The 19,536-nt window shown below is 35.3% G+C and overlaps 1 protein-coding gene across 2 annotated transcripts in view; it reads right to left on the bottom strand.

Moving 5' to 3' along the window:
* Positions 1-7,150: 7,150 nt before the first annotated feature.
* LOC131030829 (uncharacterized) overlaps positions 7,151-19,536 on the bottom strand; it is a 154,543-nt gene continuing 142,157 nt past the window's right edge. The window contains exons 5-17 of one of the 2 annotated variants that reach the window (XM_057961748.2): positions 16,407-16,535; positions 16,113-16,215; positions 15,680-15,785; positions 13,347-13,433; positions 10,286-10,465; positions 9,999-10,096; positions 9,726-9,873; positions 9,055-9,216; positions 8,729-8,854; positions 8,319-8,445; positions 7,919-8,103; positions 7,673-7,762; positions 7,151-7,498 (exon numbers count right to left, since the gene is read on the bottom strand). In XM_057961748.2, coding sequence (XP_057817731.2) covers positions 7,445-7,498; positions 7,673-7,762; positions 7,919-8,103; positions 8,319-8,445; positions 8,729-8,854; positions 9,055-9,216; positions 9,726-9,873; positions 9,999-10,096; positions 10,286-10,465; positions 13,347-13,433; positions 15,680-15,785; positions 16,113-16,215; positions 16,407-16,535 — 1,595 coding nt within the window. In that variant the 3' untranslated portion in view covers positions 7,151-7,444. The remainder of the gene's footprint in view (positions 7,499-7,672; positions 7,763-7,918; positions 8,104-8,318; positions 8,446-8,728; positions 8,855-9,054; positions 9,217-9,725; positions 9,874-9,998; positions 10,097-10,285; positions 10,466-13,346; positions 13,434-15,679; positions 15,786-16,112; positions 16,216-16,406; positions 16,536-19,536) is intronic. The other variant, XM_059209064.1, reaches the window with a different exon arrangement.

Here is a 19,536-nt window from a genome sequence, read left to right as displayed (position 1 = left end):
CCCTAGAGGGCGCACGTTTTTTTGCCTTTTGCCAAAAATTAACTCAAAGTGAATCGCTTCACAGTTTGAGTAGTTATCTTGGGAGATATATGGTGAGTAATCTTTGGGGCGGATTCTTCCCCACCCTTGCACTATGATGTTATAAATGTCTGGTTACTGACTCGATTCAAAGCTTCTATTTCTATGGTTCGTAATCAGGCTTCCCGTTCGACCGTCAATGATAAACTCCCTCAGGAGGCTTCCCAACCTTTAAAACAAAGGCTTTACATATCTTGAGGATACTGGGGGAAGGCTAATCGCTGCGCGCAACCGTTGAAAAGGACTTTCGTCACTTTCCATATTTGATTATAGTGGGTTGGAATTCTTGGCGTCAAAGTCGTTCCCCACTTAGGTCATTCCCTTCACACTGACCATAAATGGCTTTAAGAGTTGATTCCAACTCCTCGGGAAGGCAGACCTGCTAAAGGATGTAAATGCTTGAAGTACAGAAAGCTGTAAGAGTGGTCTGGATTTTTGATCACCCAGTTAAGGGGAGAGCATATTCCTTCCACTTTCGAGACAAAGCAATCAAGTTGGTTCTTTTTAGCCTTTAAGATAATGATTTACTAACTTCTATTTGGAGATGTTGCTCCAACAAGCATGATGTTCTTTTTAACCCTTCATAGCAATGATTTTCTAATCTAGGAAAATAATTTGGTCAACAAAGCAAAATTTCGATCTTTGGTGGTCAACAAAAGAAATCGATAAAAACAAATTCTCCAGCTCTACCTGCAAGAAATTGTCAGAGTCCTGCAAAATTCCAATCAAATAGTTAGAAACTCTAGATTTTGGTGGACTTCTACAAGTCTAGATTTTATTTCGGTTACAATTGTAATTTTCTTGCTCACTGTCTGTGATGCGCTATAGAAAGGACTGTACGCGCTACCATAAAACCTAGATGCGCTAAAATTATGTCGAAAAACGCTACACTGTTTTCTAGATGCGCTACTCTGTACGTCAAAAGCGCTATTCTGTTTTTTTATTTCACGCAGAGACCTACAGGAAATTGATGATTTGGTGTGCTAAAAGATGGACTTCACGCGCTGGATAGTGAAGCGGATGCGCTATTTAACAGACCTGAAGCGCCAAACTATTTTCCAGATGCGCTACTCTGTGCGTCGAAAGCGCTGAGACCTACAGGAAAAAATTAGTGGAGGTTATGCGCTAAAGAAAGGACTTTACGCGCTAGAGTAGAGACTTCACGTGCTAAATAGTAAGCGGGACGCGCTAGACTGTTAGCCGGATGCGCTAGGGAATGTTTCCCATGCGCTGATTCCTATTTCCTGCGGACTTGCAAAATGAGTTAATTTTAAAAACCAATTTGATATATGGGGTAGGGCCCCATGGTGGGCACCAAAAATGTATGCGGGAAAAGTGGGTTCATAAATCTCAATATGTGAAAATATTACAAAAAACTTGTCCACACACACACAGAGGACTTCTTGGTGCAAGTTATGGAGTAACGGAGTATTACTCAACTTCCCAAGGTGGGTCCCATGGTTCTCTATCTCACAATGTCCCTCAAACCAATGTTTTTGCTCTCAGATCACTGAGCAAAATGGTTTAGGGATGGCAAATGCAAGAACGAGGGATGTTTTGATAAATTTTAGAATGAAATGTATTCTAAGCTATGCATGATTCTAGAAATGCAATAAACTAGATGATAAGATGACAAGATTAGTATGAATACCATCCTAACATGATATATCTAGTCTATGATTGAGCTATATGATAAAGAGAGTATTCTAAGCATGCATATTTAGACTAATTTTTAGTCCAAAGAGAAGCTAAATGGTGAGCATAAAATGATATATGAAAGCTTGAATGTATTTGAGCATAAGTGTGATACTACAAATTTGGAAGATCTCTCTAAATGGAGGAATGAGAGCTCTATTTATAGCAAAAATGGGGCAATGGATGGTCAGGATCGAATGATTTAATCAAGGGTTGAGTTTGAAAGTTGGGGATCCATGTTTGTAATTGGCACCAATGAAATGGTGACAAGTGTCAACATAGGGTTGGGTTGAGAGAAGGGGTTGGAGGCATTAATTGCCTGAGAAGACCTTATGGTTATCTAGATATAAGGGTTAAGCTTAAGTTAGGCTTACCTAATAGATTAAGAGTTAATCCAAGGATAAACCTTTGTGCAAATGATTAAGAGATAATCATGGTCAAAGCATTAAAGGCCTGATGAGACCTTTGGGTTGGGTGAAGGTTGAGTTAAAACAAATTCTTTAACCATGTAAGAGGGTTTGAGTTAACCATTAATGGTTATTGAAGACTTTGGGGAATTAAGTGGTTGAAGGTTTGAAGCCTTTAATGGTTATCAAAGACTTTGAGGAATTAAGTGGTTGAAGGTTTGAAGCCTTTAATGGTTATCAAAGACTTTGAGGATTTGAGAAGTGACTTCTCTTTGCTTAGGGATGTGACAAAATTTAGAAGATGGGTTAGGCTAATTGGAAGCGATTAGAAGAGTCTAGAAGGGATTAGAAAGGGGTTTAGGAAGGCAAGTGGGAGATGTAGGATTTTGCAAGTGGATGGAGGGATAATAGGATTTAATTGAAATAAAGTAATTTAATTCAATTTGGTTGCAATTTGGGGAAATTAAATAAATTAGATTTATTCAATTTAGGATAACTATTTAATTAAATTTGAATTTAATTAAAAGTGGATAGGGGATTTAATTGAATAAAATGATTTATTCATTAAATGGGTATAGTGAATTTAATTTAAATAAATTGAATAATTTATTTAATAAAATAGAGGGATGTGGATAATTTAATTAAATGGGATTTAATTAAATAGAGAAATGAACATAAAATATTCATTTAGGAATATGGTCATTTTTATACGTCTACAATTGTATCTCAAATGATAGAATATCTGTTTATGCATAAGGATAAAGTGGAAATGAGGGAGTAGGTTGTATGGAAAGCTAAGTGTTGCCGGTTTATGTCTTTCACAGTCGCATTGTGTTTAACCGGTAGTAATCTGGTTCAGATCGGTGTTAGTGATTGTCAGTCAAGTTCATAGTTTGCAGTCAAACCGGTTCAGGAAAAGATTTTGTGTCTGTATTGATTCACCCCCCCCCCCCTCTCAATACTGGTTTGGTACTCACTGATCATCATTGAGTTATCATTACATGCAAAGTACTTTGATGTGATTGTTTTGGTCCCAAAAGACTTGAAACATAAAAGAAGTAATAAATAATGAAAAATTTAGATTTCATATACTATGTAGAGTAAAAATTTGCATGAACATCCTAGAAGGCTTCCTTGTTGTCTTTGATACTATGCACACCTTTGCCCATTTTGACCTAGGAGAACATCCCTCTCTCCCTTTATCCCCCTATATATTTAGCTATCTCTCCCATTATCTCCTCTCTTTGTCTCTCCATTTCTCTTCCACACACACTCTCTCTCTCTCTCTCTCACACACACACACTTATATCCGCAGTCTCTATTTCTCTCCCTCCCCTCTCTCTCTCTCTCTCTCTATCCCCCTATCTCCCTTCCCGCTCCTCTAAATCACCCTCACTTTCTCTCCCTCTCCTTCTCTATTTCTCTCTCTATCACTCTATTTCACTGGATCTATATCTCTCCATCTTCCTCTTCCTCTCTATGTCTCCCTACCTCAATATCTCTCTATATATTTATCTATCCCTTTACCTCTTTCTATCTATATATCTATTTCTCTCCCTCCCCCTCTATCTTCATTTGCATATCCTCTCTCTCTCTCTCTCTCTAGATCTTTATATCTATATCTCTATTTGTCTCTATCTCCATCTCTCCATATTTCTCATTATGTCTCTCCCTCTCTTTATCTCTATCCCCTTATCTATCCATCTCTCTTTATCCCTATATCTCTCCCTCTATTTATCTTTATCTTTCTATCTCTTCCTTTCTCATTGTCTCCCTCTCTCTATATTGATCTTTTCCATATTTTTATATCCCTCTCTCCTCTCTTTCTTCATCTTTTCCTCTCCTTCTCTGTCTCCATATCCATCTCTATTCTCCTCTCTCTCTACCTCTCTTTCCCTATTGGTAATGGAGCTTGATCATCTTCCTAATTGTATGTGTGAGAGAGAGAGGGAGGGGGGAGTGAAAGAGAGATAGATAGGTAGAGGGGGAGGGAGAGATGGCTAAATATATAGAAATTGAGAGGAGTGGGAGAGAGGAAAAATAAATAGAAAAGATATGTGCTTTCATATTGAAAAAGAAGTATTAATGATGTATCGAATATGAAAATACAACCCTAATGTGTTTGCGAAGGATGAGTAGGGTAAATAAAAGGTATTCGCAATCAAGATAATAGAAAATGATGTAACAATATAAAATCAATGAAGAATTTGTCATGCAAAGAGTTTCAAATATAAAGTTGTGATGGAAATATCATAAAAGTATATATTTAAGAAATCCTAGAAGAAGATTAGGTTGTATAGGATTGATTTTGTTCACTAAAATACAAAGAGGTCTAAATAGGGGTAACGAGAGAGGAAAAGAGAGTGGGAGGGAGAGGTAGATATAGAACTAGAGATGAGGGGAGGGAAGGAGGAGGGGGGGGAGAGACAAAGAGGGGGATGGGGTGATGAAGAGGTAGAAAGACACCTCTAGAGCTTGAGAGAGAGGAATGAGAGATTAAGGGTGAGGTAGAGAGACAAGTCTAGAGAGAGATGTTTAAAGAGGGACAAAGAGAGGGAGGGAAGGAGAGAGAGGTCTAAAGCTTAGGGGAGAGAGACATATGATGATTTATACAAATTTATTACTCTACTTAAAATAAAGCCTAAATGTTTTATTATTGATTACTCCTTTACTATTTCAAGAACTTTTGAGATGATTTTTATTAAATAATTAAAAGAAAGAGACTTCGTACATGCAATGAATGATGAATTTAAAATGACTATAATTAATTTTTGATGCATAATCTATAAACACTACCTAGTCCACTATTTAGAGCTTCAAATCACCTTTCCAAAACACCTATAAAAAAAATCAAAATTTTGAAAAGAAATACAAAAGTTATGCCCATTTTACTAAATTGTCTTTTTACACTTTTCAAAATAGACATTCATCTTGGAAAACAAAATGGATATTTGTTTTGAAAACCATAATATTATTTTTTTAAAATTCTGAAAAAAAAATATCTACTACAAATGGATATTCTTTTTTTTTTTAATATAGATTTTTTGCCTCAGAAAAGCTTTGAAATTTCATAAATTTTTTACTAAGTTAGGATTGTCAAACAATTAGTTTTTAATATTTTTTAAAGTTCATACTAAAAAATTCTTAACTAATAATTTACTTGTGCAAAAAATTACAAGATCGTGTATCCTTTACTTATATTGAAAGAGACAATTTTTTTGCTTGTACTTAGGTTGGCGAGACAAACACATGTTTTTTTTTCTTTTTCAAAAATTATAGTACTACTCCATGAAATTTCAAATTTTTACCAAATAAATTTACTTTTTTGTTTAACTCTACTTTTTTGTATATATACATTGGTATTAAAAGCATAGTTTGACCATCATAGTCGTACACTCACCCAATAATATTATTTTTTATCATTATAATAATAAAAAAAGTAATAAGAAGACTGATAAATGTCTTTATGAACATTAAATATGAATATAATTTTGAGTTTGCATCAATACAATTGTCCAATTTATTTTTGGGTCCAAATTTCTTCCCTAACAATGGTGAGATGGGCAGTCAACCCTACTAACATTTGCCAACAAAGCACCAAATGGTTGAAGAGGACACTTAGGGCAGGGCCCCATGTTGCTATTGCTACTTAGGCTGGGGTCCCATGGGAGGGGCTTGGGCTCTATTTTTGTGGAAGAGGCGGTCCCATGAAGTTTTTTTTTGTGCTACGAGATTATTTGGAATCTTTTCCAAAAAAATAGCAGCCCCTACTTTTTAGGCATGCAAATTTGAGCGGGTGCAAAAAGGGTGGGGCTAGAAATTGCCCCACCAACTTAGGATGTTATCTGCCACTTGTCAAAAATCTAAATCTATTTTCTATTAAAAAATAGTTTTGGAGGTAAATGAATTATTTTTATTTGTTTTTATTATGCACATCTTATAAAAAATATTCATGAGACCACCAACCTCCTTAAATTTAGGAGCTTAAATTTTTAAGCTAGACTACACAATTGTCCAATTTATTTTTCGGTCCAAATTCCTTCCCTAACAATGGCGAGATGGATAGTCAAATAGCTCTTTATTTTTATGCAATATTCTTAAATCATTTTGTAAATGAAATTATTGGTAATATTTTTTATAAATAAAATTCATAAGCAAAATTCTAGGCAAGTAAATAGGGGAGCAATTTGAGAAGCAGGTGACCCCATGGATAGTCAAATAGCTGTTTATTTTTATGCAATATTCTTAAATCATTTTGTAAATAAATAGGGGAGCAATTTGTGGAGCAGGTGGCCCCATGGATAGTCAAATAGCTGTTTATTTTTATGCAATATTATTAAATCATTTTGTAAATGAAATTATTGGTAATATTTTTTACAAATAAAATTCATAAGCAAAATTCTAGACAAGTAAATAGGGGAACAAAAAATCATGGTGAAACCATGTGTCTTTTTTTTCAATAAACAGTGGCTGTTTATTTCTACCCCATTTTTTTTCAAAGTATTTTCAATTTTTAAACAACTGCTCCACTAAAATAAGAAAGATTCCAATTTATCCTTTTCTCTTAATTAGAACTTTACATAAGAACACTCCAGCTCCAGACAATGCTCATAAACTAAACAGCTGCAATGCTAAGAGCAACAAAATCCCATTCCAAGGCAAGGCACATGGTTACTAGTGAAGAAAATGGACGAGCCCTCTAAAAGAGTCTCCACCAACCCTGGATTTTTGTGTTTTTCCTTGCATTGACTATCTTGGTTAAACTACTCTTGGCTTCTGTGTTACTTTTCTTTAAAATCTATTTTACTACTTTGTTCAATGTGATATGTACATGTGTATGCATAAATCGATGCTATCCTTGTTTCTGTCATGGTGCTCTTCCAAACCTTATGGCACCAACCTGGGTTAAGAATTTTTTACATCTTTAATTTATCAATACAAAACGTTACTCTCTTTTAAAAAATTGACTGTAGTTTGAATTTATCTATTCTGAGGTATTCCTGTATTATGTAGGACGAATGATACAGAAAAATACATTACAATATAAATTAACCAGTGAATATATCAACTGGTTCAATACATGTAAAATTCTGTTGGATTTATCTTTCGCCATTTCAACATTTTTCCATCATTAATATATTACAATATGTTGGGTACCCAAGAACATGATAAATCCATAGTTCTTGAGATTTTGATTCAAAATGATTTCATATTACCACCACGTTATACATCAAGGCTAGAGGATCCTTGAGCATGAAAAATCCCTAGTAATTTGCCCCCGTCTTTCGATAATGAATAGCTGGAAGTGTCTTATCATCCTACAAAACCAAAGAAATGTCATTTCTAAGCAGATAAGAAAAATATAAAATCACTCTATACCTTAAATTTCCATTTCTAAATCTCTCGAGTATTATCTCAATTAGGTGAATGGGATTACTAATTAACTGAAAAAATCTTTTTGTATTCTCATTTATCAAGCCTGGGTGACAAACCTGTAGTTGACCATCATCAATAGTTGCATACAGAACCCAATGATCTCCAGCTTCCATGCGACTCTGCACAGTACATTCCATCCAAGATATCTGAAAGAAAAACAATATAAACGATTAGCACAACCCCCAGTTTCAGAGAGATAGTCATTACGAATTCAAGAGTGGAAAATTCCATATGAATTAAAATGAAATAGATATTCTGATTGAGTATTACTGCAGTCAAGCTAAAAGGAATTTTCTAAATACCGCATCTAAGAGAATTTTGCATCCATTGCTTGCTTCCTTTGTTTGAAGCCCTGAAAAACGAGGTTCCCCCGGTTTATATGGTTTAAGAAGTTGCTTCATGATAGCAGAACTCTTGCCTTGACCAAGTACATTAATTACAAACTTGCCTCCAGGCAAAACTAAACTTTCCACTGCTCTATCTTTTGCTACCTGTGGATTCATAATTCATTCAATGAATAAACACTACAAAATATCATTGTTATGCATAGATTTTTATATTGAAAAAGTTCTGTGTTGAGATGGAGGGCGAAGAAAAATTGTTAAAAATGAATAGAACTCACGTCACCAGTACTTGGAAAACATATAGAACAGGATATGGGAAAATAAAGAAGATTATAAACTCTCCAACTTGGTTGGATACTTGCCGCTAATGTTATGCCGGGGGGAACAAACGTAGCTTGGCTGACCCATGATGCAAGCATTGCACTTTCGGCATCGCCATTCTTTGCAGACACCACGGAAAGCGACCCAACCACTCTCCCAACTGCCTGAATTAAATTTTAAAAAATGACCTTGAAAGCTTAGGGATTTGCACGGTTCAAGTTAAAAGTCTGACCTTGCTATGCTCATATATGGAAATGAATTTGAAGTTGCATCATATGGACCAAAGAAGTAAAATTATTATCTATTCAAATCGGACAGAAATATACATGCATCCACCGGTTGATGAGAAAAAGAACCACCAAAACAATCTTCATACAAACAAATATACGAGTGAATAATGAATAGAAAAGGATTATTATCTTATAGCATCGATGCAGAACTAAAAACCTGCTCAACATTGGATGCCATAACAAATTGAGAAGTCTCCTTTCTTTGCTTCAATTTTGACTTTCGTACAGCCTGTGCTATGTCTGTCCCACTTTCTTCACATATTTGTAGCATTCCTTCTGTTGGCTGCAAGCATGTTATGTCGATAACGAATCAATATCAATGCAGAAAAAATGGCTTATAGAAAATGCACAATATGGAGTGTATGATGAGCATCAAGTTTCAAGCACTTGCATTTAGACTTAATTTGGGTTTTGGTTTACAAAGAATTACTCAAATTATATACATGAATATAAAGTGCTCATATATACACAATCAAAGCTTACTTTGAATTTGCAACGAATGGTGGGAAAAGAAAATGAGAAACCCCCATCTTTGAGGCGTTGCTCAATTTCATCAACGGCTTCTCCACTCCAGCCAAAGGAACCAAATACGCCACATGGTTTGGTTCTTGCTTCGTTGTCATTAAGGATAACTCCCAAAGCATTCTGCGCAAACATTTATCTTTATATATCGTTAGACTGCCCAAATGGAGATAGAATAGAATCCATATAGGTTGAGTTCTACTATATCGAGAGATTTGTACACATCAATATAAATCATGCAAACTCCAAATATCAATAAGACTATGTTGATTAATTATGTTTTGCAGGCTTGCTCAATGTGCCTCTTCATTGAACATGAAATTAAACAGGATTGCCTTCCCTGTTAAATGAAGCAGGGAAACTACAATGAATGAAGACCAAATATAAAGCAATTCTGAACTTCTATTACTGACATATAAAGATAGAAACAGATGAGGTATCAAAAACAGCAAATAAGAAGTCAATGATATCATCATATTATCAACTTCTACACATCTGTTGCCACCCTTAAGCTGCTCCTTTCTAATAAAGTAAATTATATCAGAATTCTTGCAAGTTGACAAAAATTAGAATAGAAATCATTTTATGAATCAACAACAAATGGATAAGTTTGTCAATATTCTCCATACAACCTGTATGGGAGTCGGCATATGACCTCCTAAAGTAGGACTTCCAATAACAAAACCATTACACTGTTGGACCAAGCTGGAAACTTCCTCAGTTGTGCTGTGTTCACAATTCAAGGTCTCCACACCAATTCCTGCTTTTGATATTCCACGGCTATGAAATGCAACAGTCAAGCAGCCAGTCAGTCAAGGGATGGTATTCCCCGATTAGTTGTAAATTAAGTTATATTTCCCTCAGTATCAGAACATTAAAGAATCGTGAAGCAATTCGATGTGCACCTTATGGCTTGTGCAAGGGCTGCAGTATTTCCATAAGCTGATGCATAAATCACAGCTATTGTTGCTTCATCTGTCTGCTTTAGTCTTTGTTTTGTCCACTGCATTATTTTTACAGTTAATTGCTCTTTATAACAGAGAAATTTATACTTCCAAACAAGGAAATTACTATCCAAAGAACTTCCCACAAGGTAGTAAATATGAGAATCGCTATTTTCAAGAACTCTAAATGTGCAGGAATTCATTAAAAAGAGGAATGGCTTTGGAGATTACTAGAAAGAAAAGCTTACAGCTTTATACTCACGGACAAGCTCAGTGAGGGTATACTGAACGATGGGTCCATGAATAGGACAAATTGCTGCAGTAATAAAGACACCCTCAGCTTTGAGAGAACCAGAGATTGCAGTTGATGTGCTGAGTGGTAATTTAAGTGAACCTAGCACCGTAGAAAGGATGTACTTCACATCTGCCTGTATTTTATAGAAAGGTCAGTGCTCTAACCTTGTTTTCATTATTATTAGTCCACCTGCCAATAAAATAAATAGAAATCATGGAAGATGAAAAAGTGCTACAAAATCATATTACACTCTTTTAACAGTATATTTTATTTCAATGCTTCAGTTGTCATTAATTTGCTTCACGAAGTTCAGTAACTTTATTTCCCTTCCTTTCTACTTTTGATGTTTAGTGACAACTACAAGAACCAAGTACATGCAAGCCAATCCAAGCTCAAACTTCAAAACCCTAGTAGAACTCAAAAACAAAAATCTAAAATTGTCGACCTTCGTCCAAATTGAAGCCAAATTTCCACAAAGCCATTATACACCAAGATTAGAGGTGAATTCAAAAAACCCTTGGAAGCACTGATCAAATGCAAGTGCGGATTAATTCAATTGAGGATAAAATATTAAATTTGTTTATGCGTGCAGGTTTTTCTCACCTCCTAGATTCTCATGGAAAGCTAATTACTTTAGAGGTCTTTAATATCATTATAAACACTTTCATGGTTATCTTTCAAGAGGGCACTACTTTCAGAAATAACCTAGTCTTGGGGGAGTCCATCCTTTCTAAACACCATATTATTCCTCAAGTTATGTGTCCAAATACACGTCAAGGATAATCACCCTCAATACCCTACCAGCTTTGTTTGAGAATTTTATTGAAAATATTGTTATTGTTCACATTAACCTAAAATTTGAAGAGTTTAGCACTAAACCTTGCAGAAAGATAGGTGGAACAAGCAGTTTGGCTGCAGCAGCAAAAATGAGGGTTCAAAGACGGATTTGGCAACAAAATTTAAGGGCACAAGCGAATTGCAAGGATAAATGAAGCAGAAAACAAAGTGGGAAGCAGCAAAACATACGACTTTAGTAATCACAAGACATTAAATGTCATTATTGTGGCAAGTTGGGTCATAGTAAGAAGTATTGCAAGAAATGGTTATGGAACAAAAATTAATAGCCAAGTCCCTATGAAGCAAGCTAATGTTGCAGAGCATAAGGAAGAGGAGAATCATTTCTGTTTATGGCTAATGATAAAGTAGACAATGTGAACAAATTTGCTTGGTATATGGATTTTGGTGCATCTTGTCGTTTCAGCGACAAGAAAGATTGGCATATTAATTATCTTGTTAATGCATCTTCTACTGACTTTGAGGATTTTGGTTATGGGGAAGAATTAAAAATAGAAAGAAAAGGAATTGTGCATATACCCATGCCAAGTAAAAAGTTGGTCTTCCTTAATGTCTACTATGTTTTAGAAATGGAGAAGAACCTAAACTATTCAAGTGAAATTGTGAAGAACCCCCACTTACATGTGACGTTCAACAATCACAAATGTTATAGAATTGATGAGATCAGTAAGACAATAGTTTCTCTTGGAATTGAAGATCACGGGTTTTTCAAGTTGGTTGATGGGCCAAGAGTTGACCAGATTGTAGTTCACCGCATCAAGGGTATGGATATTTAAATTTGAGAGATCCTTTTTATTTGGCTACAGAAATTTTGGTGAATAGTCTTCTAGAAATTCATAATTTTTGAGGCATATGCAAGCTAGGAGGCAAAACAAGGTTTCACTTGATGAAGAACAAGCTTGGAGAGCTAAGGAGATCTTTCAATTCATCTCTACTAGCATTATTGGATCTGTGAAGATGGCACCAATCTCCTGTGCCAAGTATTTTTTGTTTTATGCAGATAGCTTTTCAAGAAAAATATGGGTGCATTTTTAAAGAAAAAACCAAACAGATTTTTGAGTTCTCAAGGTAGTGATAGAGAAACAATCGAGAAAGAGTATCAAATCCTTGGATCAAATAACAAATGAGAATTTTTCTCTAGAAAAATTCTTCAGTTTTGTAATCAAGAGGGCATCTAGAGGTAATACAACATACCTGACACTCCACAACAAAATGTTGTTGTAAAGAGGCAGAATAGTCCATGATGGAAATATTGTCATTGATGTCAAAGATGCAAGAAGACAAATTAGTCATGTCAAAGGTGATGATTTATATGAATTGTAGAGCTGTGATTTATATGAAGAAGACATCCACATGAAACCATTGAAGGATCAGAATTGAAGACATCTCCATGATCAGATTAATGATCAGAATTGAAGATGAACTCCATATACAAAATGTGGGTATGCAGTAAACAAATGCAGCAATGATTATGCAAATGAAGGTTACCATCTATTTAAGCATTGAATATAGTTATACGGTATACCAAACAAGACAGCATAAGAGAGAGCAGCGATCACTAAGTTAATTGAATCTTGATCAATAACATTGATATACAGACAACAACTATAAAGAATAAAGAATAACGATCCATGTATATTAATAAGTGCAGCAATTAATATACTCTAAAAGGCAAAGATTGATTTAACATAATGGGTAGAGCTGTTATTCATATCAAATAAATGGCAGCGATTACCCAGCATCGAATGTATAAAGACAGTGATCCATACATATGACAGCGATCATAATTCCTGACAGCGAATATACTTTCAAATATAAACGATATGAATGCATGAAGTCATTATGATGGAGCAGCGATTACGTTCATTAAGGGGTCAAAGGAAAGTAGCAATTGAAAGACTTCATATATATCTAACTATGATTGTATATGCAAATCTGCAAAGCGACTTCATTGGACGGTTTGATCTATCTTACAGCCACTAGGCCTGAATTGAGTCATGCAATTGGATATATCTCTCGATATGTGAAGAGAACATCAGAATTTTCCATTCTATATGGTAAACATAAGGAGATTTGACTAGACTCATAATATGATTTCTACCTTTAAAAACAAAAACTTGCAGAATTATGCATGGATAAAATACTCAAAATTCACTGACCTTCACTAGGTCAATGCCCATCTTCCCATTGTAGCTCGGTTTAGAAAATTGTGCTATAATAGGTAATTTTTGTAATGCAGCATCAGCCTGCACAAATCATGAGATACATACTAACCTGTTAAAATGGTGATTGCAAATATCATATCGAGAGAGAGACATATATAAAGCACATAAAAGGCACCCTAATGCTTGCCTTTTTGAATATAGATATATCGTGTAAAAATAATGACATCATTGTACAGGTTCCCCACTTTCTTCAGTAGAAACTTTGTATACATCAATATTAAATTCACAATAAGGTACTGACTAACCAAATTGCTTTAAATCCTAATCATATGAAAGTGGTGCATTGTGCAGTTAAATCCAACTAAACCTTGTGGACTGTCTTTGTATTTCTATTTCTTCCTGCTACGTTTCACAATAAATTCTTCTTCTAGCATGTAACCAATTAAATTATGTTATGAGTAACTATAAAATGTTTAATGCCTCTAATGAACAAATGAAAAATGAGAAGAATTAAATCATAATTTCTTATGTGATAAACATTATTTGGATTGCCTTAAATCTATAATAATGGTGGTCAGAGTTGTAACTGCTCCAAAGGTAACATAAACTGCAGTAGCTACTACATCTAACTAAAATCCACTTCAAATAATAAATAAAGTTTTATAATTGGATCTTCAGCATCCCTAGTGAATCTGAATGAATTACCTTGAGTCTCTAGTTCCTCCTCTCTCCCTCCATTCTTTAACATAAGGGGCAGAAACTGTGCAAACATCTTTGTCAAGGTAGAGATATTGTTCTCCATTTGGATTAATGATGCCTTTATCCCATCTTATGCTTCCTTCTCTTCTTGTCTTGGAATCAATAGATCTTCTTCATACTTCATCCTAATTATCCGAGTTTCCTATCAGATAGAATCTGTCCTAGTAAGGGTTCACCACCTACTGCAAACTGTCTACAAGTTTGTATCATGCACTTTGTATATCACACAGGATTCTAAACAAAAACCTTCACACATCGCATAGGCTAAAAACTTGGTTTGACATCAATTTGACTTGTTTTTCAAAGATGAATCAAAATCTTATCAGACTGAAAACAATCCTGAAATTTCAGTTTGTCCAATTGTTCGTCCTACCTAAGTACTTAACCTCGTTTGCATTATACCTACACTTGTCCATTTAGAAGAGAAGAAAACATGTTTTGCAAAAACTGTGACAAACTGTACAAGGATTCAGGTTTCAAGTTGTCCAACATCTAATGAACTCTTCTCACAGATAAATTTGCAGCTGTTATAAATTGCTGATAAAGAAGGCATATGACTGTACAACTCCCAAGAACAGCCAGTATTGCTCTTTTGTATTTTGCTGTTGTGCACAAACATCTAGGTGGGGCAATCCCTAAACAGTATCACTTTGCAGGCATCAATAATCCCCATCAAACCACTTGTCCTCTTAAAGCTATCCAGACCAAAGAAGTGTTCTTTCTCTCTCAACTAGCCATCCCTGCAACCCCTGGGTTACTCTCCTCATACCTCTAGCTGTCTAGCTCACAAAATAAGAGGTTAATCTAAAGGAATATTCCAAGGATTTCTACATAGATCTCCTTTGAGATGCTATTAATGATGGCTGCAATTCATCCCTCTGTTTGATCAAAATAGCAAGTCGGATGCAATTTAGAACAATCATTTGGTTTGTCAATGCTGATATTAGCTGCTCATTATGATGTAGATCATTTTTGCCCCAGTCGTTACCAGCATTCTGCTTGATATCCTTGTCTTCTACAGACATACTCCAAGAGACACTCCCGCTCCAAATTGTTTGGTGAGGAATGAATTGCATAAGTTGTATTCCTGTTTTCATGGGAAAGCCAGCTGCACCCTTAGTAACCACCCCCAGTCTAAATCCATTTCACAATTTGCATTTTAAAGATCTGGCTCATTTTTAATTTTGTGTTATAGAAATTGTGGTTGCAATAAAAAATTCATGAAGTTGGGATATACATTGCAACTTTCCTAGGAGAAGAAGAATCTCTGGTATGAAATAAACAAACAAATAGAAAATAGTGTCTTCAAAACACAATCAACTTTTGCAGAAAAGGCTAAGTTATTTCTGTTATTGTATTAACAAAAGAATGCAATAATGGAATCATATTTTGAGACTTTCTAGTGACCTTGCCTTGCAGCCATAATCTGAATGTGAAACTGAGAATGCAACATTTGTCTTTTCAAAAGATTAAAAAACCATATCTAGGGTTCCGCTAATTTCCATTGTGAGAGCACTTTAAATAATACAGTACCAGTTCATATGTAGAAACAGGCAACTGTTTTGTACCTGTCGTGCTAAGGGAGAAAGCATGCAATCATAAAAGAAGCGCCAATCCTCTCCGTATGCTTCCCATCCCCCAACATCAAAATCATTGTCTGTGCAAACATGTGCACTGCACAAATAGAAGATATTGGAAGCCTGATTTCTTCACTTGAAAGGAAATTTCTACTTTTTTTGTGTGTACTTATAATGTGACCTAGAGACACATTTTATCATGTGTTGCTTGCAATACAACTTAGAAAGAAAAAGAGAAGGTCTGATAGCAGACATCCATTAAATAAACCAAGTATAGAAGGGAATAAAAATACAACCACTGACATTGTAGTTGTCAAGCCATAGTCCCTAGACTAGGAGTCTCCAGATTCAGAAAAAATATTCTAACAAATACATGATCTCTATTTTCATACCATGCTTGGTAAAAATAGCAATAAAACATTACCTGAAGAACTTGTGAGTGAATATGAGCTGTGTTGCAGGGTCATACGTGCACATTCCATCAGGCCATCTTGGTGTTGGGGTCAAGATAAACTGAAGCTTGTGACCTGAAGGCATATAAAGAACAAAAAACGTACCCAATAAATTCATGTTGATGAAAACCACAACTTTTTCTAATTCAAACATCCATGGTTTATAATGGTTAATTTATGGAGGTTCTTCAAGGGATGTCATGTCAAAACAAAATTTCCACACAATGGTTTTGATATATAAAACACAAAATATTTGAAAAAGATACCTCCACCCAAGTCCAAGGCATCACCGACTCGTACAACTTTCATAGAAAATACATTTTTTTGCTTTTCGGGAAGGGATACTGATAACAACTGTGCAGCCGGATTGGAGCAATAGAGCTCCAGAGGCAATGCTGAAAAGCAATTTCAAAATATCATTAACATTATGTAAGGCATCTACAAACCAACTTTGAGTTATCTCTACATAAGAAAATAAAAAAATAATACTTCAAGTGATTAACAAACACTTTATCATAACAGAGATTGTAGTCAAACGGGAAATAATCAACAAATGCAAACTTCTCTGTACAGCTTCCTTCAATTTCATCAAAAAATATGCTAAAAAGACCTTACCTACAATAAATGGGATGAGCTCAAGTGGTAAAGTTGTTCTCTCAAAGAAGGGACCTTATTCCAAATCCCCATTGATCCAAAAAATCAGGTCTAAATTTCACATTTGGACTACTGGCATCATGTCATTTTAGCTCATTAACTGCTGCACAACAGGTCCTGGTTGTTGCACAACAAGATCTTAGTTGTTGTGCAATATATCTTAATTGCTACAGAAGTATATATGTTGTTGCATAAGACATTATTTTCACTATGCAAGCAATCTTTTGTGTCAGAATGAGTGTGAGGCTGATTTATGTAATATCCCCCTTAATTTTTTTTATTTTTAAACACATCAAACACTACAATGCACCCGTTAAGGTTAGGAAAGATAATCACAATACTGCTGAAAAGTAACCATTCCACTTTTTGATCACCGAGAGCCCAAGCTGGGAGAATGAGAGCATACAGTGTTGAGGGGATCATTAGATGCCAATAATTGAAAATTGCTTACAATATCTAGGCGGCAAGCCAGCCCCTTCCACTTTTTAGCAGGATATGGAGAATATTGAAGATCACTTGGCTGTAAACCAGCCAAGGATAATACAAGAAATTGAAGAACAATCACTCTACCACTTATGCAGCGAGAGGACTAGAAATGAAATTTACTATCAACTCCACCGCTTATTCACCGGGAGGACAACATTACAATCAACTCAACCGCTTATGCAGCGGGAGGACAATATTACAAAATATTCAAAATAGGCGGCTAAGGCAGCCTCTTCCACTTATGCAGTGGGTCTACAAACAATAATCCAAAAGATAGTTGTTAGTACTACTAACTAGCTTTACAATGCACATTATGGATTATCAATACATGAAATATCACTATCCCAAAGATAGGCGGCATAGCCAGCCTCTTCCACTTATGCAGTGGGACTAAGAAATAACAAAACTTTGTTGTTAGTAATACTAACCAGCATTACAAATCATATAGAATGAAGAATCAAGTGCTGATAGCAAGTCCAACAGCTACAACAATAATTGATAATCACTCCCCAACTAACTTAGACTACTCACACCAAAAAGCTCTTCACACAACCAACTTCAAATTATGAAATTAACAGTAACACACTGAAAATGCGCAGACCGGCAAGCTACAAACACACTAAAATGCCCACAACTTCCCCAAATCAACTCTGAATTGCACCAAACCAAAAGCAAATGAAAGATATAAAATAGACAACACAAATAGAACCGCAAACACCACAAACATTAAGCACGCAACCCAAGGCCGCCAAGGAAAGGGGACGACTCTGCTGGGAAGTTCGACTTGCTACATAAAATCCAAATCAGCTTTTCAAGATCTGCAAAATGGTGAACCATATCGCCCAAGGCATAGAAAGAGATGGAGCCGATACCCAGAACCACACATCAAGTACACAGGGAGCCACGAGCAAAAAACACCTTCAGCACACACCGCAACCAACAACATGAACACTCAAGAAAACACACCAAAACATCTGAAACTGACACAAATTTGCAACATTGTTCTTCAATCCACTCCTTTGAATGAAGAGAAGTCTCTGGATTGACTAGTTGCTATAATGCAAGCAAGAAATCAAGCTATTGCTAGGAGGTAAGCGTTCCCTGAAGCTTTCACTTTGCATTTCAGCAGCATTTCATTATAAAAAATTCTTGGATACCAAAATGAGAGCCCAAGTCACTTATTTATAGCTTTTTGCCAACCAAATTCAAATTCAAATTCAAATGCACTCCAAATACGCCCAAACCAAATGCAATTCCATTTCATCCACATTTCATTTCATTTCCTTGCACAAGTTCGTCCAATTCACATTCACCCAAAATTGCCTTTTTTAAAAAATGTCATAAAATAAAGTGTAAAGTAGGCATCCAACTATGACTTCCAAATAAAAAATATTAGTAAGGCAATATACTTAGAAAATCACCCCATTTCCCTTGAGTTATAATTTAATTATTAACACCATGGCGATCTCCTTGAAGTCATATGCAAATTTCGCCCAAATAGACTTGGGATAAAATTTGTTGGTGTAAATAATTATTCATCATGGATATTATTACACTTTACTTAAGTTTACTTAGGTGCATGCATTTAATAGTAGTTTGGGTATGAGACACTTGGGTGTTTGTGCCACATTGGGATAGTGTGTATAGGAGAATTTCCACCTTTTATGGTGTTGATCTTATCTTGTTGTTACAATCCACCTCATGTGGAATATTTTATTGTTTCTCCTACCTACCCACACCTATTTCCTACCTACCCTTGTTTCTTATTGAGCCACATGTCATGTTTGTGTGCTCACATATCCCTAGCCTTGCCTATATAAGCAGGCTCATCTACATTGTTTGTATGGGCAATCAATCAACATCTTGTAATGATCCAGTTGATCATATTTTGCATCTTGATAGAATACAGTTTATTCCTATCATATATTTTGTCTCTCTATTTTGTGCTTTCCATTGCCTCTTGATCTTGGCAAAATCTCACAAAATTAATATTTTCTCCCTTCCTAAGTGGTCCATCCATAAAATAATCAAATATTAATACATCATGCCTAAGGTATTAATATATTAAAAATACCTTCTCCTAAAATACTGATTATTGCCAAATTGAGCCCGAGATTGAAGTGTTGGAAATCACCAAAACTGAACTGAGTTGGGGCTCTGAACTGAACTGCTAAAAATAGTCATCTGAGTGAATACAGGATCCTGCCAAAATAATACTGCCAGAAATAGCCAAAAATAGTTTTTACTATAAATAGC

Source organism: Cryptomeria japonica, chromosome 7 (genome assembly GCF_030272615.1).
Source record: "Cryptomeria japonica chromosome 7, Sugi_1.0, whole genome shotgun sequence".
Lineage (NCBI taxonomy): Eukaryota > Viridiplantae > Streptophyta > Pinopsida > Cupressales > Cupressaceae > Cryptomeria > Cryptomeria japonica.
The sequence above is the reverse complement of the archived record's forward strand: the minus strand, read 5'-3'. Positions and strand labels throughout refer to the sequence as shown.